Source organism: Periophthalmus magnuspinnatus, chromosome 1, assembly GCF_009829125.3.
Source record: "Periophthalmus magnuspinnatus isolate fPerMag1 chromosome 1, fPerMag1.2.pri, whole genome shotgun sequence".
Taxonomy (NCBI): domain Eukaryota; kingdom Metazoa; phylum Chordata; class Actinopteri; order Gobiiformes; family Gobiidae; genus Periophthalmus; species Periophthalmus magnuspinnatus.
Window position 1 is genome coordinate 9346584 of NC_047126.1, and position 17602 is coordinate 9364185.

Here is a 17602-nt window from a genome sequence, read left to right on the forward strand (position 1 = left end):
GTCAAGGAGGATAAGTCAGAGAAGAGCAGCCCGGTCAGGCTCTTATTAAAGAGGCTCTGGGCTCACAGCTGCCACACAAATGACCATCAAGCCAATCACTGCACTTCACTTTGAATCAGAACAATATTTTTCCATGAGTGGGTCAAAATGTTTTAGAGGATCCTTGGAGAAATTGCAGTCTTTCAGAAGTAGGGGTGGGTACCTTATCATAGTGGCAATGGTATATGGTGCTGTCAATCTCTTACACTTCAAAACTAAAACAAGCAAGTGCACAGGTGACTTTTTCTTTTACTGGCAGGACTTTAGTCATTGTAGTGGCCAGCTGGGAACATTCTACACAATCACACAATCATGTAATGGCGGGCTGACGAACCAAAACCATTTCAGTGTGTAATTGCATTCAAAAGGAAAGAAAAACAGATACAATAGAATTTTGGGTTGAAAACGGTAGCTAAAGTCCCATGTGCAAAAGCTGATGAAAGGTGGTGATGGTAATGGTTGTGTCGATAATCCTGGTCTTTGCTCTAAACACAGTCCACTGTCTGAGAACCAGTCCTGCTGAGGCTAAATGGCTCCATACAAGGCCTCCAACTCTCCCATTGTGAACAGGGGATTATGGGAAATGGGTTTCATATAACGGCAACAAAGCCCCAGCTCTCTCTCTCTCACACACACACATACTGGCCTTTACGTGGCAAGAGCCGACCAACAGAGTAGAGTAGAGCTTTGCAACAAAGATTTTCACCAAAAAATAAGAGTATATGCGTGTAGGACATTAACTAGCAACGACGTGCATAGTCTCATCTTGGCCAAAGTACTGTCAAATCCGTAGAGGGGACATCATGTAAATTCAACTTTTATCTTACTCAGAGCTCTACTTTGACTAATTCATGCATGTTTGAGTAATCCTGAATTGTCCTGCATGTAAGGCTAAAGAGAGAGGCTAGAGTGTCCCTCCCTACCCCCAATCTCCGCCCACAACCCTGTATTGACTTGCAATGGTGAAAAAAAAATATTAGAAAAAAAAAACACTCCTGCTGGGTAGTAAATGTAGGGTTAAAAATGTCACATAGTAATTTTTCGACAATAGCAGCATGTAATTTCAAATTCAATGCTTGCAACTGTGAAAAGCCACTATGACATTCTGCCTTTCAGTTCTGCAGAAAGTCGACGGACCAGGAAGTCGATGGACCCGTTATTATTAAGCCTTATAGATGATTAAATGCCAAACCAAAAAATGTATAATAGCATAAAAAAAAATACATATTTCAGGGAGAAAACAAAATAATTTGCTCAAATCCAGACACAAATCCGCATAAATATCAATAGGACTTGTTGATAGAGATAGTGTCAATATAATGACATGTAAACACAATGACTGTCCTTCACTTTGACTACTGCCACGAGCATCACTATTGTTCCCCTATCTCTCAGCCAATGAATCAAACCAGACTTTCATATCGCCAAATTTGTCAGCCTTTAATCTGGGTTTCCAGCAAAGTAGTGACAAGTCGAGTTGGGAGATTTGTCAGCTTATCTGCCCAATAACAACAGTTTGTAATATGCATTTTGACTCGCTATTGTCCTCGTATCTTTCTCTGTCTAAGCCACAAGCGGTTTTACTTCAATATTCACCCCGTCTTGTTAAGAGTCAAGGGTTGGACCACAAATGCTAAAAGAATTGCTAAAACATGAGGCTTTTTGCTTGAACACGTAACAATGTAATGCTAGAGGGCTATAGGCTGACAGTTTTAGACTCAAACTCATCCGTTCCACAAGGCTCCTCGGGCTATCAATTCTGCTTCGGAGTTTACAATGACAAGTGCTGAAAGTTTTGAAACTAAGTAAATGTCAGTTGGTAACCATAGGCTACAGTAGACTCTGTGTTTGACTTTTATATGTTCACATTTGATTCATTGGCAGGTCTCGAATTTAACAAACCAGTCGTCGATCCAGCTTAGACTATAAGTATGACTAAGTATTTTTGGAATTGAATGAATTACGAAAGTTCCTGGTCCATTCATTTAGATTATAATATGAGTGATATGTTATTGCATTACCTGGATAGTTCCACAATAAGGCTTTAAACATATTTCCATAAAGACACGCAAGTGACACCATTAGGTCAAATTACAGATTAAAAATGACCCATTTTACCCTGAGAATACCTGTTTGTCAAGGATGTTTTGAGCAATAAAAACACCCTTAAATGTGGAACATTCCAGGTAAAGTGGTGATATCATGCACCTTATTTTTCCTCGCCCACTTTCCCTCCGACTGAAACAACCCACACTTCCATTTTGGCTGAACATCCATTTAACTCAACTACTTTAAATGGAGGACTAAAGACAAATCTTGTAGCTAAAATATTATATTAAGCAGGTTAATTTGTGTAAAATGTTCAATGTTCATGTGCTCCAACAAGTCAACAATACATCCTTACTCTAGGCGTCTTCAAAACGACTTTATAGTGAGTACATACATTTATTTGCTCTCAGGATTGACAGGCCGTTGCAAACAACTGTAATAACGCCTGTGGAGAAAAAAAAAAAATCTTTATAAGCTTACAGGAGGCTTACATAATTAATACTTTGCAGTGACATCACGCTGGGGTGTTCTACATGTATGCGTGTGGCGGAAAGTTCACCAGTTACCATGGTGACACAAAGCACACATTAGCAAACACAGTCAAAAAGTATTTAGATAATCTGAAAACTCAAGAAAAAACACAAAATGGATTTAAAGAGCACAATTTCAGGAGCCTGTGATCAATCCGAGCGTTCATGGTCCTGTTTAGGAGTTTGAGTCTCAAGAAAGAGGTGAGAACTGAAAAACTGTTGGCTAATGCGAGCTAGCTTGTGACTGTAATGTTATTTGAAAGGGACTTGTTTAACAGCACAAATCAGCTTACCTGTTGTAGTTCTGAGTAAGTCAGTTTATGGCCAGATTGTGTTGAAATAAAGCTCAGATTAAAGTCTAACGAAGCCTCAGACAGAGCGTGCCTGGAGTTGTCATCAACGTTGCCTGAGGATGTGATGCTATCAACTCCAAAGTATCAATACTCACATTGTGCCATTTCCTGTACAGTGGCATTTATCTTTCGCAATAACCTCTGCATTCCAGTGTGCTTTTTCCAGTGGTTCTGCTTGACCTCTGCACAGACCTGCCCCCACATATTATTTCTCTTTCTCTTTCCTGTCCAAGCAACTCCCAGCTCTCTGGAGGGGAGTGCAGAGCTCCAATTGAGTTTATGGGGCATCAGTGGCGTTTGATTTTGTTATAAAGGCATCCCAATAAAAATGGGGGGAGGACAAGCACAGGGTTATCCCTTCTCTAAAAAATATAAACTATAAGGCACCATAGGGAGCAGTCAGAGCACATGGCCACAATATACCTCAGTGCAATAAAGGCAGAAAATGGAAGGATTGGTTGAAGAAAAATACATATAAAATGATGACAAATTGGATCTTTTCATAAAGCATAGACATAAAGACTAGATGATGATACATTTTTTCTGTCATAACCGCCAAAGGGCTAAGATGGCATTAGGCACTGACACTTTCAAACTTGAGTCACTGAAGAGCCGCAAGCTTTGGACTCTGCACCAATGACCAGCTCCAGTCAGGCTTCATACGACCAGAGTATGACCAAAGCATCTGTCTGATGTGTGCCACGTGTCATGTGTCAAAAGGACCACATCACCTCCTCCATTTGTCAAAATCCAAATGCTGTGAGTAAATGTTTGAGTAAGGTCCTGCATTGAGCACATTTATGATGAGTGAGTATTTAGTCACGTTTACATCATAAACTGCAGATCACAACTTTTCACATTTGTAAACCTCATTGTGCAGTCTATTCCCTATCTAGATGCTCCATTACATTTTAATGGTCAAAGCTGAATATGATTACAATGCACATTCACATGTTTAAGTGGCCAAAATACGCTGGCTCGTTAGCCTCTGGGAGGTAGCTCTGGTGTAATAGCCGGGGCCTTATGGGTGCCTTATTAGTCCTATGAGCCATTCACACACTTATTTGCTTCTGCTTAGGGAAGCATTTACCCTCAGTGGACTTAAGGGATATACAAGATTACACACTGTTACTATATTAAAATGACCTTAGAGAAAACTGGATGACATTTCTGATTCCAAAAGAGGAGATTACATTAAAATAAATAAAAGTGAAAGCTGTGGTTCCCCTGGAACCTTATTAATCCATAATGTACATGTTTTAAATAATATTTATCAGATCACTTCAATAATGGTGAAGTCAACTACATGATTAGCCATGAATAACTGTCACAACTATGAAACCCAAGTCTGCTAATCTAACTGTGGTTTAATGATTCTCTGGCTTTTGCTGCCCTCATTTTAACATGTGATACATCATTTCATTTTACAATTAGCATTTTATATCCGTATGCTGTTTCTGACTTTTTCAGAAAATCTATTGCATTCTACAGTGAAAAAGCGCAGGAAAAGTGACCATAAGTCTAAAACTTGGCAAATCAGGAGGCTGTCAGCCATGTTGAATAGTTGTATATACACACATTGACAGTTTGGCAGTGTGATAGATGGCTTATTATGCATATGCCCACAAATAAAGCCAAACAAGTGAGTTATTCTGTGGCATTCTGCAGCTTTAAAGTGTACAGAGTCTGGGCTTGATGTTCTCGCACAAACATTAACAGCAGTGAGACGTGTGGCTGCTGCGGAGCCGCTGTTCCAAACAGAAAGAAACACGTCCAATTAACAACAGTGTTGAGAATCAGCCCGAGCTCTGTGAGAGCAGCTTCAGATTACTGCATATCCCTCCAAGTTTGTTGCATATGTCCCCATCAAATAAACAGTAAATAAATGGACAGGCAGACAGAGTGAAGATACTACTGAATCAATGAGGTAATGATATGTATGTTTTGGTGTTTCCTTCACTCTAAGGTGAACAGTAAGTTTCAGAGGTATTAGACAGAAGTTATGTCTGAACAGTACCAGCTATGGAGCAGACCAAAAACTGAACTGAACAATTCAAAGTCATTTTGACTGGCAGCTTAAGTTCACTGTCTGTAAGTGTTAGTTTGCGGAGGCTGCCTCAGCACTCTTCCTCTTACGACAAGTGTTTTCAATACGGCAGCGGTATGACAGGTGCCTCTCCAGGGCTACACCTGACAGAGGCACAAACACAAGTCCAGAGTCCTCAGCCCTCTCAGGCTCCACGTCACTGAAGCCAAAACTGTTTAATGAGAAAGCCCTTTGAATACAGACACTTGACCATAGACTGTATAAAGAAGTGGAGTGTGAGTGTGACGTCACCCGTAGCGTTCAGCTCCAGTCAAATGAAGCTCATCGAGGCTAGAGCAGTTATAGGAGACAGGTCACGACCACGACCGTGCATTAAAAAGATGTAAAGCCAATTGGATTTGTACCTTACAAACTCTTAGTCCAAAAGGCTTAAATGATGAACTATCGTTTAATGTAATGCTATGATGTTGTAATGAACAGTGATATTTATTTGCCCTCCCTCTGACTTATGAGGGAGATGTATGTGTTTTTTAAATGTCAAATTTATGGTATATAACTGCTACTTTTTCCAAATGATAATTAACTTTTATATTTGTCTAGCTATTATCCATGCATTTTTACTCACACAAGACATTTGTACAGTGAATTATGCACAATTTTTCAGGTATATTGGGGTCTAATCGTAAATGTATGTGTTTTCACTATTGTGATTGGTTTATTAAACTGAAGGGGGCGGTCCCTTAACTTAATATATGGGGAGCAGAAGGGGCTGTTCTCATACCTGAGGAAGGTCAAAGCGACTGAAACGTTGTAAAAATAAAATTGATTCAAGAGTGAGACAGTGTGCAGGTTCCTTAACCTTTTAGACCAAGTCCTTCTCCTTCTACACACCTGTCGCCCAGTCAGGTGTGCAGAATCTACACAGAAAAGAGAGATGTTCCCACCCACACAGCTAGTTTAGCAACGCTGTCAATCAAACCTATTGCTAATGCTAGAGGGAGTGACCTCAGGGAAAGAAGGCACCTCATTGGTCTGCTATTAATGTTCATATCTTGATTTATGGACACAATAGGCAAAAAAACACCAGGATCATGTAGCGGGCGGGGATGAAAAGGAACATTTTAAGAGCAAAATGACGAGTTTGACAGCAGAAAGTGGATACCCACTCTCACTCACTTATTTGGACCGCAGCAGCTAGCAGGTTAGCTATGTCCATTTATATATACAGTCTATGGATTTTTAAAAATGCATCGAAGCAGAGTATAAAATATAAAGAGCTTTTTGTGTCTGGCTGCTTATGTCCCATTTGCTTTACTTATCAGTCAGAAGGTTTGATTTTATACAGCTGGCCAGATACTAAAGGGATGATGATCTATGAGCAAATGAGAGAATTAAATCAAGATTTGTAAGAATTAAGATGGCTGGTTATGGGGCCAATACTTGAGGATGATTGTTAAACTGTGATAAATAATCGTAACACTAAAACTTGGTAACGTCACATCCCCATCTGTGATTTAGTTTTTGGAGTAAAAAGAAAGAATCTGGCAACAATCAACGCAATGTAAAACTGACTGCAGGAGTTTTAATATTGATAGTTGCGACGTTAAAATGTACTGCACAAGCGCCCAAGCGGGGACACAGTTCTAGGATGAGAGTGTACGGAACAGATTCAGCGTCTCTAGAGAACGAGGGGCAGGAGGAAGAGGCTGGCGGGGAATCTGGGAGACCAGCAGGGGGGCGCAGGGGAAAGACACCGGCAGCAAAAAGTGCAGGGAAAAACAGGATGAAACAAGTGATCGGGATGAGAGTAAAGAAAGAGTGGGAGCTGGGACTGTACAGATGTGATGCTACATGGAAGTATCAAACAAGAGCCTTAAAGTACCTCTGGGCATGTTCGCATTGAGAAGCATCCATTACGCAATACAACCGTTGAAGGATGGTGGCTGAATATAAAAATTACATCAAGATAAGTAAGGTAACCAAACTTTCCAAAAGCTGTGTTTCGACGTCAAGAAATGGAACAATATTTTGCTTCGGGTTAACAGAACAATGAACATAAGTGTATCAAAAGACAAGTTACCTTAGGGCATATTTTTCAGCTACCAGGTAAAAAAAAAAAAGCTCTTTATAAACCCCACTCATTGGAAAGAGTGGAGTCTATTAGGCTTGTCAAAAGATACTAAAGTTAGCACTCATTTGAGCAGATGTCAGTACCAAAACGGCGCATTTAGGGGACAGAAATGAACCTTTCCTGAACAGCTTTAGAATGATTTTGAGACCACATGGGAATTTAAACAAAAGTACTACGATTTAATGTTGAAAACCACATTCTATTGTCTAAAGAAAGAGTGTTTTATCGTCATTGTGCGATCGGGAGTCTATTCCTTACTATAGAAATCAAGTTTGAAATGTGATATTTGTGTTCTTTTGTGGGTAATTTAACAGTCGATATTTTGGTTGATGGAATCTTTGTCTGCTTTTACATTTTGCATTAATCAGTTTATTAAGAACAGAAAGAGAGGAGAAAGAATAAAGTGAATTGGCTGGAGTTTTGGGAGAGACTGGACAGTTTCGTCTGCCTTTTAGTTAGTTAGTTAGAACCTCTCTGTATGGTTGCTTTTGGTTGATATCCTAGTCATTTTGAGAGCTTTTTTCAGCTACCCCCCTTAAACTGATGAATCAATGCACGGTTTTTAGTTGATTACAAATCTTAGACATTAGCTATTACATTTAAAAAGGCACATTTTTAATAATAATAATGTATCAGGTCGTGCTTTTTAGACATTCAAAGATGTTTTTCAGAGCATTATTCATTCACTACACTTGGTGGTGCTAAGCTGCTATTGTAGTCGCACCCTCTGTCCCGCCACCACCACCGATACTCGCGCACACAATACTTTCATCATAGGCAAAGTGATTGAAGTGTCTTGCCTAAGAACACAACAACAATTGGTCACATTTATCTTTTGCACATTGACTTGCCAAACAAATTGTGATTATCAAGATTATCAAGTGCAAAAATAAGTGACATAGGACATTACTATGAGACTGTGGTTGTATTACCGTGTTCAGAACATTCGCTCAAGGTATCAGGGAGGTGTGATGGGAGTGGAATGACGAGTGAGAGATGGAGATCTTTTTGCCACTCAGAAAATTAGTTATAGAAATGTGGGCCGGGGACTTAGTGGAGGGGGGAAAATGACTTAGGAACACAGGCCATCCGTCAGCAGGAAAGCAGGCCTGACATCGCCGCATCAATAATTCAGATGACTACAGCTAATGAGCGAGATCCAAACAAATCACCCCTGAATTCACTTCGGAGAACATTGAAACATCTTACTACGCAAACCACACCGCCCTTTATGGCTACTTTTAGCAGCAGTTTAAGAAATGGGCCGCTTTATATCAATCTGTAATGGAGCTCGAAAATATACTAAGCACAAAAGAGAGGGAGAGAATCATTAGATGCACTGCAATTGAGTTTAGGTATATAGAGAGGGAAAGGGAGAGTAAGATACAAACAAAAGTAAATCTACATGAAAAAGGATACGAAAGAAAAGATGTGGGCTGATGTGTGACTGGGTTAGACAGAGCTGCACACAAATCCAATGCTACTGCAGCAGGTAACGCCTTTGACACCTCTCTGATTGATTACTCGCTCCCAGACGTTTTGCTGTGATCCTGTTTTTGCTCCAAGAACATATGTGCCCCAAATGTGAGGGATGAGGAGCAGGCTGGCAGAAGTAAAGTTTGTTCAAAATGTGTCTTTTTCAGTCATTTTTCTAAAATAAAGTTAAGAAAATGACTTTCAAATCTAATGTAAATGGTTTCCAGGTGGGCAACAACGAGTGGTATTTACTTTGATGAATTCATTCATCAATTTCATTTTTTTTCTCCATTTGGTTTTAGAGATGGTGAGGTATGAATTTGCAAGAGGAACACGTGACTTCCGTAGCTTTGCCTCCTGTGTGTTGGTGTGAGTGCTGAATGGTTGAAAGGTTCTGATGTCAATGTTAGGGATGAGATACAGACACCGGTATTGGGCACTGTCTAAAACCCGTTGTTTGTACTTGTCAATGGGCTGCCGATACTGAGATACCTCTAACTGCGCTACATCTTATTTGACCGTCACATTTTGCCTCTCAGCTGAGCAGCTCTGAGCACTGAGGAGTTGAGCATAAAGAAGCACACTCACTGTTCTGCACATAAAGCTCAGCTTTAATCATATGTGACTGTCACATGAAGGAACATCTTTAGGACTTAAAAGGTTTAATAGTTCACTGCAGAGCTTGTGTTCACATAGCAGCAGGCTCATGTAGCACTGCTGAGTCTTAGCTTGTGCACCTATTGTGTCCTACTGTAATTGACAATTGTGTGAGGTCCGCTGTTTGCATGGTAGCCGTTAGTTTAATATGTGTTTAGAAAGATGCAATTTTTCTTATTAATTGTTTTTAATAGAAGAATATTACAGTATAATGTTCTGCGAGCCTATCCTCATAAAATAGCAACATCCCTGGGACTTTACAAGGACAGAACAAAATAATCACCTAAATAACCCTGCTTTTCTGGTGCGTTTAATGACGAGCCTTCATCATTCTAATTGTACCTGTCTTAGTATAATTTGATGGGAACAAAGCCAGTAAAAATGTCTTGATGTTGAATTGCACTTTGTCCTCAGTTGAATCTGGAGAGCGGAGTAGCGTTTACACAGATTAGCTCCTCTTCAGAGCTTCATAAGGCTCTGAAGTTGCGAGCGGTCGGCCCCTGCCCTGAAGGACTGGGATGGTTATTGTGCCTGGGTGTGTGGGGCCAGCCTCTCGTTATTCCAATGCACTTATTTGACCGGCCCTGGGTCCCTGGGTGTGGTACGGCCGCACAGTTTGCAATCTATATTTCTCCACAGATATAGTACTCTCTGGATACTTGATATAATTCTCCATAGCGCTGGCCTGGACTTTTCTGGTAGCTCCCCTGACTCCATAAGCTGGGGAACAGGAAGTGCTTACACAAGTTGTTTCTTTGTGCTGCAGTCAGCCTTAAGACAGAAACACAACACAGGCTACATATAATTTATAAAACATTGAATGATGGACAATGAAGGAACATGCAAAGTTCAAGGTCAAGAGGAATTTAGATATACATTGCCAATCAAAAGTTTGGCCACATCAACTGATCTTAAATTACTTTATACATTTTAGATACATACAAAAGACATTAAATATATGAAGCAAGATATATGGAATTATGTAGTAAAGAAAAAAAAAAAAAAAAAAATTGACAATGGGTGGCTACTTTAAGGATCTGAATATGAAATAAAAAGAAAAAAAAACAGTAGTTATTTCACTATTTTCTTTGCTACATAAATATAATTGTAATAATCTATGTATTTACTTCATGTATTTGATGTCTTCCGTATGCATCTAAAATGTAGAAAGTAGAAAAAATGAAAAATAAAAAACACTGAATGCTCATTTCTATTCAGACTTTTGTAAATGTCTTATTTAGCCAGACTTCCATGGGAGCGCCCTGTTTATTTATTAACCCGACACAGTAACAATGTAACTGGCGAGGGGCACTGTTCCTGATCGGTTCTTATTATTATTATAATGAATGTTGATGAAAAGTCTCACATGGGGGTATAGGATCGACCGGCCTGGCAAAAAATGTAATAAAATGGGCATCACCACAATGCCCGATGCGTACCAATTCAACCAAGCGAATTGGACCCCATTGAGAGTGGGAACAGGCACATTCTGGAGCAGGCTCATGAAATTCAGAGCAGTGATAGAGCTCCATGAGACAAGCCTAAAGTTGAATTGGAGCACTGCCCTGTGATGAACAGGAAGTCGGCCATATTGGAAAGAAATTCTGGTGTCACTTTTACTGCCTTTTGGTCCAAATGAGCTCAGATTTGGTATGGCACAAGTAGAGACATAGGTTTTCAAAAGTTATCAACTTTTTGGTGATATTTGAATCACTAATGTATGATTCTGGCCCGAACTGTGGAGCATATGAAAAGTGTACACTCTAGCAGCCCTACCATAGACATGAAATGTCAACATTATTTAATTTGAAGAAACCTTGAGGATTAAAATCGATATGAGAAGATGCAAAACAATCTATTATGAATATGGGACACTTTTCATGGTTAGTCAGCGGGGCCGCAAACACTTACAGACACATGCTTTGTCCGACTGTGTTGAAATTTGAATCACTTATACATTGTCAAACACAATGATAAATACTAGAGCGCCACCTAAAGGAATAAGTTTACAATGGGGAGGGAAAAAAAAGAATCACTTTGACATTAATTAGTGAAACGTTACAGAATAATCTGTTATGCACCCCTGATCAGAAAAGCCAATTAGACCTATGCCCTATTTTGTACAGTTTTGCCTCCAGGGTGCTCCAAAGCTCCCATTGTAAGTGAATAGTACTCAAATCACACAATAGAGAGGGAAAGACCCACTAAACATGAACAGAAACACACCAAAGTTGGCAGAGTGAATCTGCCAACTTACTGCTAAATACATTTTCATAACAATATTTCACATGGTCCACACAACGTCACCTTTTAAGTGACCACTATGGGTCTGGAGACAATTGTACTTTGGCGAAGGCCAATGAAATTCATAAGAGTGATGGGACACACGAGGACAACCCTAAAACATAACTGGAGCAATACTCAAACAGGAAGTCATATTGAATGACACTTCTTCCACCACTTTGACATACATTTATATAAAATATATCTAGTCCTGGCTTTTTGATCCAAATGATCTCACACTCAACATGACACATCTACAGATGTTGATACTCAATAGTTTACACTTTTCCTGGATATTCATTGATATATTCAGTTTTTGAGTAGCCCACCATAGAAAAATGTCTATATGTCCTGCTTCTTTGATACCTGCTCAAGGCCACAGACATCAGCCTACAGAGCTAAACCTTTAACCAACAATGTAAAATCAAACCCTGAATAGATGACAGTAATGAGCAGATAACTAATAATGATTATAGCACCCCCTGTAATATACATAAAAAAGAAGTTGCTGGTTCAGTGTCCTGGACCACACCAGTCAAATGACACACTCATTATGGAAATAGGGTGAAGAGCAAATAGTGGCCTGGGTGGCTGTTAGGAAGCGAGAATGGCATGCCGGTAAGTTGCATACAGCAGAGATCACACTTCAGGGGTAGTCACGATTCAGAGGCAATCGTGCGTCCATGGTGGGCTCATGGGAGGGCCATAAGCATGGTGGCGAGGGCCATCATTGCAGCTTTAATTTTATTTTTTACATTATATAGGTTATTGTGCAGTGTAAGGGTATTTTGCAGGGCTTTAACTCTTTATATTTTCTCAAATACATACTTCTGCAGACTGCCCATTTCCACTCCTTCATCCATCTCTACACAGTTAATCTGATTTCTGCAGAGAAAGCCAGAGTCTTTGCACATACAACATATTCCATAGGTTAAAAATAACATTTCCCTAAAAGTGCCCAGATCAGCAGTTTGGCTAATATCATTTTCTATTCTAACAATGCAGCACACCTTTGCAAAGACCTGGGCTGTGCTGATGTGAGGTTTCAGTGTGACGCCAGTCCAGCTGCCTTTGCTCTGTGAACCAAGAGGAGATAAGGACTGTTGTTTGCAACCACTAGCTAACTCAACTTTTGCCAATTAAAAATGTACATCTGAACTCATAAAATGACTAAAATAAAAATAGTTCCCATTTGACTACAGACTACAGTAAGCCATAACCAAGGTTCACCCACTCTTTTTAAATTTGGATATTATCAGTCACATAATCTTGTACAATTCTAAATATATGCAATAAAAGATAAAAATGTCCAAGTCTGCAGCAGTGATGTTAAATGGGCAAGTGGAAACAGCTGTAATGGTCACTTGATATTTAAATACCGTTGTGCCGTGGGGACTAGACGCTAAAGGTTTGAGCCAGAGAGCTATCGTGGCAAAAAGAAGAGAAGGAGATGAAGGGCACAGACGGAGAGCACAAGTCATGGAATGAATACAAAGTGCTGCTTCACCATTTTGTCCATTGGCACCTAAATAACATCTTTCTCTAACTTCCCCACCGTGGCCCAGGGCAGGAGACTAGGCAAAGCACGCTTCTCACATTAAAACTCTCCATACGCCTCCCGTGGCTCATTCAAAGTGCGCCTGTGTGTGGCCATATTACCAAGAGCCATCTTCTTTTCACCGACACATCAGACACTGGGACTAACAATGTTGGAGTTGAGAGTCAGAGGAGGACTTGTACAACTCGAGGGCGTAGACACAAATGCAGCACAAGATATACTAAGCGTGATTTGTATTTGGTGTTTAAAGTTGAAAATCCTGCAGACAGGAAAAGAAAAAAAAAACTACTTGAATAACTGTGTGCCATTAGGCAAAGCATTAAATGTCAAATTGAAAGCTTAAGACTTACTTTACAATGTATTAATCTTGCCTATAAACACAATATGAAATATTGAAAACATTCAATTGGCAATTTTTGACTTTTGAATTCTTGAGCTGTATCAGAACAAGTATAAGACCACATAGACTAGCATACGCCCATGGACCACTATGATGACTGAGGGATTACACAGATATAAGGCCACATGTGAATATAAAAAACTATGATTTAATGTTGAAAATCACATTCTATTGTCATTTTTATGCATCATCGTTGTATCGGAATCAATATTGAGTATCAAGTCTGCTCCTTAGTATAGAAATCTAGTTATTTAAGTATGGTGACAACACTAGATCAATCATGATAGTTTGTTTAGCGATTTGCTGTTTGTGATGCGATACTAGTAAATAAACAACTGCAACATGAGACGCGGCAATAGGATTTGAAACATGTTAATTCTATCATTATAGCAACTACAAAACTTTAAAAGATCAAAGTCAACCAGTGACAGATTAATTGTGCCATTTTCAACTGCCCCAACATCTAAATGCCTTTACAAGTCTAATGCACACATGACCCCAGTTACTTCATGTCCCTATCCTTCCATGGTAGAAAAGCTGGGCGGTGTTGTGTTTTCTCACTGTAAAAATATAGCTAGAGAAGAAAGAAGGCTTTGACACTTTAAATTAGTACAGCCATTCTGAGAAGTTTAGGAAGAAATTCGGCAATCGCTTGGACCCTTACTAACTCAACACTTTACACTCAGCCTGTTGCTTTAACAATGGTGGAAAAACACAAGTGGACAAAGAGCAGAAGGCTAAAAAGGCTCAAAGTCTCAAAAATGATGAGCAGGGTTGGGCAGAGTTAGCTCATCCCTCCCCTCAAACTAACAAGTTAACTTACTGTTACCTCGCCACAAGCCTCTCTATGGCCTAGCACCAAAGTACATCCCCGACATGTTAGTGCCATTTGAACCATCTCGCACTTTGAGGACTTCAGGGACCAGCCTCCTGCTTTAGTCCTGATGTAGTCCTGTTTTAGTTCTGATTTAGCCCCAGTTTAGTCCCGGCCTCCTGCTGGTGCCCAGAGTCAGGACTAAACATGGAGAATCAGCATTTCAGTTGTATGCAGCTAAAACCTGGAACAATCTTCCTGAAGATGTGAGACAGGCCTCTACTTTGACAATGTTTAAATTCAGGCTCAAAACAGTTCTGTTTATCTGTGCATATGACTGAAAGGTTTTTATTTTGCACTTTTCTCCTTTAATTTTAATTCTATGATGACTATTTGTGATTATTTATGTGTTGATTTGCTGTATTGTGATTTTAATGTCTTTTTTTATTCTGTACAACACTTTGAATTGCCTTGTGTACGAATTGTGCTATACAAATAAATAGTATAAAGTAATATAAATACAGCTAAACAGCTTTAAGACTCAATGTAATGACATCAGACGTGTTTTTATTGCATTTGCAGTTGTTATTGTATTAATAGTATCCACTGAAGCTATACAAACCATAAAGTGAATAGTGAAAGTAAAAATCCACGGCCTGGGTTCAAAGTAAACATTGAGATCCTTCCCACTGGTCAGTCTATAAAACATGTAGTGGCGCTTTAAATTTGGCGCACACAAGCCCGTGTTTAGCACGTCGGTTAGCTAGCTACGTTATATCCACGTTAGCTTTCAGAGTTTAGCCAAAGATATTAGACAAAGTACTGTCCTACTGAATACGGTTTACTGTCACTGCATATAACAGCATATTCGCGGATCAAAACTAAGTATAATGAGCTCGTAAACCTGACCAGAGCATGAGATGCGTCAGTTGGCAGCAGCTTCACATATACCGGTAGTCAGCCTTAGCAACACTGTTCGGAAAAGCAGCACGTTATAATCGATAGACTGGATTAGTGAGCTTACCTCCTTCTTCTTCTGTCCTCCTCCGGGCGGGAGACACAGCAAAATAAGGAGAAATGTGCTCAAAAACGCCGGGTTTGAAAGCGATTTTCCCCACACAGACGCCATGACGGAAGGATGCTCCAACTGCAGTACACGGTCGAGAAACTGATTGGGCTAAAATCCGACCAATCAGAGATGAGCTAGCCAAGCGCGGAGGATCATGGGTAATGTAGTTTATCTGGGTCAAATTGTTTCAACGCTGCAAATAGGACTATATTAATATGTAAAATCATCATTTGGGTAATAGACAGTATTATTATTACAAAGACAATAATAATGGGCCTAAATATATGAAAATTTATCTTTAGTAAACTAGAGCAAGTGTGTTATAAGATGACTTTTATTACTTTGATAATTATTCATACATTTTTTGCTCATTAGGGAAATACTCTGAAACTGCATAAGAAATGAAATCATACATTGTAGTCTACTGCAGCTATTTCTACACTGAGGAAATACTACAGTTAGGCTACTGCTGTAGTAATGTCTACTGAACCCACTACTACTCAAAAATAATCAGCCTAGTAGATTTGAGTGAAAAAGTAGGCCTAATGAACCTACATTCTTAAAAATTGCATTCTTCTTAAAAATAGCTGACACTTGCAGATGTAATTTGTCTGCTATTTATATCCCTTTCCTTTCTAAATATAGCTTAATTTGTAACATCTCATTGGCGTGTCATTAGCATACAGTTTGAGGCACATCGGTGCTGTAGTGAGGGTAATCCTGCTGTCGGACCAGCTCACAATAAAATAACAAACACATGCTGGCATTTCCATTACCTCCATGGCAGAGGTAATTAAAACAGATTCTATTTGAATACATTAAAGCTGTATCACGTTTAATCAGACAAGCACACAAATGAACAAAAGCTATAGGGAAAGTATTATTTATGTATGAATGAGGATTTGTCACACACACCAGGTCTCTATTTCCCCGACAACACTCACATACAACTCACAGAGGGGGAATGAAATGTGTTAAGTGTAAAAGTCAATGTACCATGAAACTATCTGGACATGTTGCAGCCATGTAAAAACTACTATTCATTCTTTGAAAGCCTTCTTTATTAAACCACACAAAGAATCGTAGCAAAAGATGAGATTTAAATCTGTCAACTGGCCGAATTGTTGTAGGAGTGAAGACATTTCGCTGCTCATCCAAGCCGCTTCTTCAGTTCTGGACCAATTGCTGGTGGACACTGCCTTATATCTATTTGAAGGGAGGAGCGAACTACACTGAAACTGTAAACAGGTATTGTCTGCAGTTTCAAAATCACAAAAAGGAGCCACCACCTCCAGCCATAGTCACACAAAGTCCCCAAAGTCCCACTGAAATAGCGTTAATCTGCCCTTCTTCCTGGACGGTGCAATCCACAATATTTTGTACAATTTTTCTAAAGTGCAATCCACTAACAATACAACATTTTCCCTTTAGATATTTCAAATCTGAACCAAATCAAAATGAAGGGCATAGACTGTTTATCCAATGTAAAGTGAAGTGGAGTCAATGGAATTATTTTATGTATTTATTTTATGCTTATTGTATATGCTATTAAACTTAAAATATTTAGTTTTAAAGTAGCGACTGCAGAAAAAATATTAAAACTGAAAATGCTGATTTAAAGATTCACAAAATTTGAGTATATATCCACAAGAAATAGTAAAAAAACTAAATAAAAGTAAAACAAACTCGCTGTGTAATTTTGGCTCAATGTTTCGGGCGTTACTTCAACCCTAACAGAGATTTACAGGCACGTTTTAGCACAGTTATGATTGTAAATAATATTGTCTGGATATTGTAATCTACATAATCCTCCCAATAAATATATATTGTATACTAATTTTTGCCATTATCGCCCACCCTCAGTTTTATGTTCTTATTATTTCTGCCTGACTGTTTAAAATAACAAGACTAAAGACATTGTGCCTCCTCTGTGAGATGTGCTTAATGCTGATACTATTTAGTTTATCCTGTTCTGTTTGCTGTAATGCTGCTTGCAAAATATTCACACTGGGAGACTTCAGCAGCAAAGTCAGGAAAGTGTGACCTTCCAAAGAGGTTTCGCTCACTCTGCATCTACAGAACAGCTGCAGTTTGCATTACTGCAGATACATGAAGCTCTCAGCCATCACTGCTCAGAAGAGAAGTTTAGAAAGACTGTAGACTGAATGTATTATCAAGTTATTCATTAATTAAGAT

General features: G+C 39.3%; 1 protein-coding gene across 1 annotated transcript in view; it reads right to left on the reverse strand.

Annotated features, from left to right (window-relative positions):
• Window positions 1–15494, reverse strand: part of tusc3 (tumor suppressor candidate 3) — a 51026-nt gene extending 35532 nt beyond the window's left edge. Inside the window, exon 1 of the mRNA XM_033970933.2 lies at window positions 15362–15494. Coding sequence (XP_033826824.1) covers window positions 15362–15466 — 105 coding nt within the window. The 5' untranslated portion in view covers window positions 15467–15494. The remainder of the gene's footprint in view (window positions 1–15361) is intronic.
• Between the last annotated feature and the right edge of the window lie 2108 nt (window positions 15495–17602).